Source organism: Lathyrus oleraceus, chromosome 3 (genome assembly GCF_024323335.1).
Source record: "Lathyrus oleraceus cultivar Zhongwan6 chromosome 3, CAAS_Psat_ZW6_1.0, whole genome shotgun sequence".
Classification (NCBI taxonomy): domain Eukaryota; kingdom Viridiplantae; phylum Streptophyta; class Magnoliopsida; order Fabales; family Fabaceae; genus Lathyrus; species Lathyrus oleraceus.
In genome coordinates this window covers 526,021,430-526,028,454 of record NC_066581.1, presented here as the reverse complement: position 1 = coordinate 526,028,454, position 7,025 = coordinate 526,021,430, and the positions used below count along the sequence as shown (strand labels likewise).

General features: G+C 34.1%; 1 protein-coding gene across 2 annotated transcripts; it reads right to left on the bottom strand.

Annotated features, from left to right (window-relative positions):
• Positions 1-248: 248 nt before the first annotated feature.
• On the bottom strand, positions 249-3,692 carry LOC127128665 (putative methylesterase 11, chloroplastic). 2 transcript variants are annotated; one of them, XM_051058033.1, is made up of 5 exons: positions 3,252-3,692; positions 1,890-2,126; positions 1,419-1,562; positions 1,002-1,133; positions 249-779 (listed from the first exon to the last, which is right to left on the bottom strand). In XM_051058033.1, the coding sequence occupies exons 1-5, from the start codon at positions 3,564-3,566 to the stop codon at positions 507-509; spliced, it is 1,101 nt and encodes a 366-aa protein (XP_050913990.1). In that variant the 5' UTR covers positions 3,567-3,692; the 3' UTR covers positions 249-506. The 2 variants fall into 2 exon arrangements, with proteins under 2 accessions (XP_050913990.1, XP_050913991.1); XM_051058034.1 differs by lacking the exon at positions 3,252-3,692 and adding an exon at positions 2,844-3,017.
• Between the last annotated feature and the right edge of the window lie 3,333 nt (positions 3,693-7,025).

Below are 7,025 nucleotides of genomic sequence, written 5' to 3'. Positions count from 1 at the left end.
TCATAAAACATAACTCATCCACATAAAAATAACATGGAGAAGATATTCGAGATTTTTTGAAACATCCGATAAATCTTTTGTTATGCATTGAATTTTTCAAATAAATCGGTAAAAACAAATACGGTTTTTTTTATAGACAATGCCTGATTTTTTGCATCTAAGAAAAAATCTTGTAATGATTGGTTAATGAAAAAAAATGAAGATATTTTTGACATTATAAAACTATGTAGGTCTTATATAGATCCATAGAGAAAAAATGTGTGAAAACCTTAATTTATCAAACTTTGAAAAAATTGAATGTGGTAACCAATGTATGAAACACTGGTTACTCCTTCAATCTAAAGTGTAGGTCTTATATAGATCGATTACTGTAAAAGCTAGCTTTCCTAATTGAACTCCAAAAAAGAATAGAAGAAGAAACTGTCTAACTTGCACACAATACCCTTTTGTGACAAGGAAACTGTACATTAGAATTTCAAAACAATTTATTTAGATAATGAATATTCTCAAAGGATTGTTGAGATTTCTACCAATAACTTATGGAGAGCTTGAGGCTTTGAGAAGAAAGGAGAATGATCAGCACCCTTTAGATGGAAAAACTTTTCTGGTGGGCCTGCATTTATCATGTTTTCTTGAAGTGAAGTAGGTATGGCATTGTCTTCAAGAGTTTTTATATAAAACCGCCTTACGGTTCCGTATTTCGTGGCTGAAAGGGAAAGTTTCTCTAAAACCGGTGCGAATGGTACCGACCTCATCGAAACAGATGCTAATGCAACGTCCTGTATTTTGAAAACAATGAAGAAACAACAGGGGTCAGAGGTAAACGAATGTCATAGAGATTTGACAAAGTTTTATGTTGGTTGTCGACTGCCTAACACAATCCTATTATTTTATCTGGGTTTGGGACCGGCTATGCATAGCAAAATTAACATAGGCAGCGGAAAATGAAAATGAATACGGGGAGAAAAAGAAAAGACATTTCAATGTGTGCTGCTACTTACTTTGGCAGGACTTTGATTGAATAACAAATCTCTTAATAAAGATTTGTCCAGATCAAAGGCGGTTGGAGGACGATCATTCCCGTTGGCATACAAAAAAATCTGAGCTTGTGGCATGAGATCATTTGATCCTGCCTGCAACATATAGTCAAAATCAAATCATCATTGAATGGTTACAACCATGGTTGTCAGGATCGGGCACTAACTCCCGTGATCGTTCGATCTTGCGTGTCGGCAACCGGCCACCAATTTAAGTGGCACAAAGATCGTTGATATATGTATAATGTATACGCATTTCACATAACCATAGAAATTGTAAACCATTAGAGATCAAATTTGGTAGAGCTTATCCGTGTTTAGATCATAGAAGAAGTGAAAATTAAGCTATATAAATCTAAATACTAGTGGGAGATGGAAAACCTGTTTTGAAATGATATCGAGAGTACTTTGTCCGTTAGTCGGCATTGCTGCAGCAATAAAGACAGCCTTGGAAATCTTATGCGGAAACAATTCCATTGCATATGATATACATGCACCACCAAAATCATGCCCAACCAAGATCACCTTCATAACATAAGAAGCATATAGAAAGTAAGAACAACATGGAAAGAATATTCAGTAGATAGCGAGATTACTAGTAAAAAAGGTCATGGATTTGGATTTGATTTGCAGTTAAAGAATGACAGTTAAAACAATTAAGAAATTGACGCCGTTAGATAAAGATCAAAAGGTTCGTGTTCTGAGTTAGTATTTTGAATCCGATTTCCTTAAGTCAAAACACAAACCAGCTGATTTTCATCCAGCGGAGCTGATCTAACGATTGCATGAGTTCGTGCTTTTTTTAGCTTACAAGTCTTGAGTCACGAAATTGGAAAGAAAAACAACAAGTACCTTTTGGCTTTCGGGAAGTTTTTCAAGGAAATCGGTAAGAGGCTTAACATATTGCGACAAACTTGTAATGTTGTTTGTATCAAATGAATGAACTCCAGAACCAGCTAAATCTATGGCAGCTACTTTATAACCACTTTCTTCAAGAAGTGCGATAGTTTTGTACCAACACCAGGCCCCGAAACCACCTCCATGAACAAGGACAAAATGATTGGTCTCAAGATCATCAACCTTTACGCCCTGTCAAATTGAAAAGATTCATGTGTAAAGAAAATACCGAATAATGTGCCGACAATTTCACCCTACAACTATGAAGATAAAATGAAAGTATTAACAATATATCACTTTTTGTCTATAATTAGAAACTACTAAATGACACAAACAGATTCTTTTTTATACAGCATCATACCAAAATCAAAGAAGCTCTGAATTTTAAATTACATGTTCATGCAAGAAAACGACGCTAAATGAGCAGCACACGATTCGATCTGAGTTTTAGTGTCATTTTAGAAACCACGATATCTCAAAATTTAGACCTCAAAACTCAATTTACTTATAAAACTTTCTGAAAAATCTTAACATCAAGTGTTTTTTAACGGTGTATTTCAAACTATTCTAAATCAAAATTCACGCCCCAATGCGCATCGCAGCAACCGCAATTGCAACACTCTCACCCGCAAGCGCATCCACGTCCGTAACTCAAAACCATGTTTCAAACTATTCAAGACTATAACACATTATTCTCAAAGAAAACAATGATCAAAATTAAACTCTACTATTGATAGATATAATAAATCTAACAAATCACTTTACTTCACAGCAATGTTCTAATCCATTGAATCAATAACAAAAATAATGGATATAAATCAAACAAATTATTTTAATTACAAAACACTTTTCTGATTTCACAAGTCAAAGAAACCTAATCATGACTCATAATTCATAACATACAAATACCTTATAGACTTCCATAACCAACTTTAACTCCAAGAAATAACACATCACATATAAACCTTATTTTAACACCAAAGCCTCCATTAAAACCTATGAAATGAAACACTGACACAGCACGGACACCAAACACGACACGTTGCCACTCAGATAATAATTTTAAAAAATACGAATAAATTAAATATAATCCAAAGTAATTTAAATTTAAATATAAATAAATAGAGAAAATAAATAAATAAACTTCTAAAAAAAATTGATAAATAGAGAAAATAAAGTTACACACCTCCAAAATTGACTAAATCAACAAAATTAACATTTGAAAAAACCAAATCAAGCAATAAAAAAATCAATTTATATTTAAAATACACAATGATAAATAAATAAATAAACTAGTTTTTATTGAATTTACAAAACCTGATTTAGAAGCTGATGAGGTTGAAGAAGAGGATCAGTGAGTGATCTAGCTCTAGAACTCGAACTACGCGGCAAACTATTACTACCATTATTCCTTTTGGAAGCTCCATTAGGGTACCGTAACGAACTCGACCGATCAAATTGCAGATTCTGTTGATGCTGTTTGTAGAGTAAAGCAGCAGCTATAGCTTGTTCACGAATCGAAGCATCGTCGAGCTTTTTCTTCTCTCTGCGGCTGGTTGAACGGAGTTTCTTGGATGAAGATGGTGATTGTTCGTGGTGGTTCGGTTTGAGAAGAGCGCAGAGGTTACCCATTGTTGAAGGTGCATGCAAAGGAAGAGAGGGAAAGTGGTTTTTGTGGGGTTGTGGTTGAGGAAGGTTCAGGAGAGAGAAAGAGAGAGAGAGAGAGAAAGAGAGAGATTTGTGAGATGTGATTGTCAATGTGTTTGTTTATAGGAAAGAATATTTTGACGTATCATTCAAAATAAGTCTATTTTTTTACTATAGAAAAATCATGCAAAGTTTATTGTTAAATAAAATATGGAATATATTTTTTATTATTATTATTATTATTATTATTGTTGTTAAGAATGATGAGAATGTGGATTAGTAAATTGATAGTTTGAAATATTGAATTGAAATTTCTGATTTGGAAAACGTGTGTGTATGGGATTGATTAATCTAATGGGAGGTTAAGATTTTTTTTGGACAAAAGTCTATGTTGGGGACTTTGAATTATTTTGGTTCATAGCTATTTCAAAACGGAAATGTTTTGTTAATATTTGTTTATGGAGAAAAAAAATGACAGTTACTAAAAAAATATCTATTTTGATATATTATTTTGAATTTGAGGTTTAAAGTAGTCTCTTGACCAAAAATAAATCATATTTGTCATTTTTAGATTAATTATTTTTTTAAGTGTATAGAGTGACGTTCATCATGTTAAAATTTAAAGTAAAGTTGATTTAAGATAACTTAGATTAAATTCTAATTCTATTATAGTATTAAATTTTATCAATTAATAGAGTGTGTATTAAAGGTGGTAAAATAGATTCAGTCATTGGACATGTTCGTTTTGTCTTGTATTTCTTTTGTGTTGGATCAAGGTTTTATGCATGGAGTCTCTAATGTATTTGTCTCATTTTTTTGGATGCGAGCATGAATATAAATATTTTTTTGGATCAAAGTCCGATTTAAGATCCGTTGAGGCAATTGTTATTCGGTTTCTGCTATGAGATCACCTATATTTTTTTGGGTGCATAGCTACTTTAAAGAATAAATGTTTTATTAATATTTATTTACAAAGAGAAAAGATGATAAAAGTATTATTTGAGCACAAATATATAAATAAAAGGTTAAAAAAAAGATTAAGTGATATTAGATAATATGATCAACTTATTTTTATTTAGTCAAGAGCACTTGTATGAGATGTTGAGGGTTTATTTCTTCTTAATTAAAGGTCATGGGTTCTAACTCGCTTCTGGATACACAACCGTGTTAAATAAGAACTTTATAATTATGCATCTTTATACCAAAACATTTATTTATTATATTCATGCAATACTCGCTTTTATGTAGAAACAAGTAATAATAATGTTGTAAGAAACTTAATCAAATGTCATGAGTTCAAACTCATCTCTAAACATGCAGTAGTGTTAAATTTCTTGAGAAAAAGTTTTGCAATTGCATACATTTATACAAAAAAATTATTATATTCATGTAATCTCGCTTCCTTTAATAGAATTAAGTAATAATAAGAATATAAGAAACTTAATCAAAAGGCTTGGGTTCGAAATTGTTGGAAATCCACCAAAATCTATGGAGAATTTTAATCAATCTTGATGAACAAGAGTGTTATTATCCACACAATAGCAATGAAAAGAGAAGAACAATTGAGAAAGAAAAAGTGTAAAGAATGATGAAGGAGAAGAAGAATTAAAATTCTGTTGAATTTCTCTACACCCACAAACTATGAAAAACTTCTTATTCACTTTGCAACTGCAAAATATTGTGAATACAATGTTATGAATACTCTATTGACTTCATTATAAAAAATAAGGGTTACTCCCTCTATTTATAGATTTAGGTTAACTTGGATCTTAAGCCAAAGCCCAAAACTATAAAAGCCCAAAATATCTAACACTACTAAAATAGGCATAAGTCGAAATCATGTGTGAAGCAACATGCTTCGACACTTCGATACACTAACACAACTCAACACACTAGGTGGTTCGACACTTCCTTTCAGGGTTCGTTAATTTGAATGTCTAGTGAATGGCCAGATAACCCTAGAGACAACCTATTGCAAGGGAACAAGCGTCAAGGCAATCAAAGTCAACTACCTCATAGTAAATGACATGTTGCCCTACAACATCATTTTAGGTCACCCCACCATCAATGAGTTATGGAGGCTATTTCCACTTGGTATCTGGTCCTAAAGTACCAGCTGTCTTGTAGGCGAGTCGGGACAATTCGAGAAAACCAGCAACGTGCTCAAGAGTGTTACCAAAACAACTTGGCGATGGAAAGGGAAGAGATGACCCTTGTGGGTTCCCCCTTCCCGAATTCATGGATGCATACATTGATTATTGAGATCCCAGACTGGTAGTTGACAGAGAAATACTCACATCCACAGAGGTCTTGAAGGAAGTCGGGATATGTCCCTCAGCCCATCAAGTGACAAAGATATGCATTTTGCTTACAGAAGAAGAAGAAGAAGAAGACGAGTTACTCAACCGACTCATCATAAATATTGACTTGTTCTCCAAGGTTCCCTCTAACATGTTGGTGATAGAAACTAGAGTGGTGTGTCATCACCTCTCCTTCGGCCCTTTTACCAAGTCAGTGGTGCAGAGGAGGTGGAAAGTGGGCAAGAAGAAGAGGGCCATAATTTATGAGTAAGTAAGAAAGTTATCTAGCATTAGGTTCATCACAAAAACGAAGTGTCCCGTCTTCTTATCTAATATGGTGTTGGTGAGGAAACCAGCGAACAAGTGGCATATGTGTGTACACTTCACTGACCTAAATACTACATGCCATAAAGAGGCACAACTATAGTCTAGTCTAAGGGAATTAGTTAAAAGACTTATTTGAGTTCTTCATAGAAGTCCAACTCGAGAGGTCCAACGCCTCACCTGAGGGACTTATAGTCTCCTCAGATAGTCTAAATTTTACTTTGTTTATGGTACTAAGAGTTCCCATCAAATAGACTATCTAAACTCCTCGCCTGAGGAACTTAGAAATACCCCAGGCGGATCCAACACATGAATCTCGCCTAGGAGGCATCACTGAAGTCTAACCTAAGACACTTAATTAAAATTATTATCTAAGAACTTGAAAGAAGACCCACATGAAAGGTCTAAATCCTTACCCTAATGACTTATAGTCTCGTCATCCAGACTCTTTCAAACTTTTCCTATAGTACTAAGAGTTCCCATTGAACAAGTTATCTAAACTCCTCGCTCGAGGGACTTATAGTTTCCTTGAGCGGGATGCAACACATGTATCTCACCCAAGAGGCGCAACTGGAGTCTAGCCAAAGAGACTTACTTAAAAGTCTAATTTGAGGGCTTGATAAAAGTCCCGCCAAAAGGTCGAATGCCTCGCCTGAGGGACTTATAGTCTCGTTAGTGACGCTCAATATAACTTCGTATGTGGGACTACCATCAAACAGGCTATCTAAACTCCTCACTTGAGGGATTTAGAATTTCCTCAAGTGAGATCCAACACATGAATATCTCCTAGGCGGCACGACTGAAGTTTAGCTTAAGATAC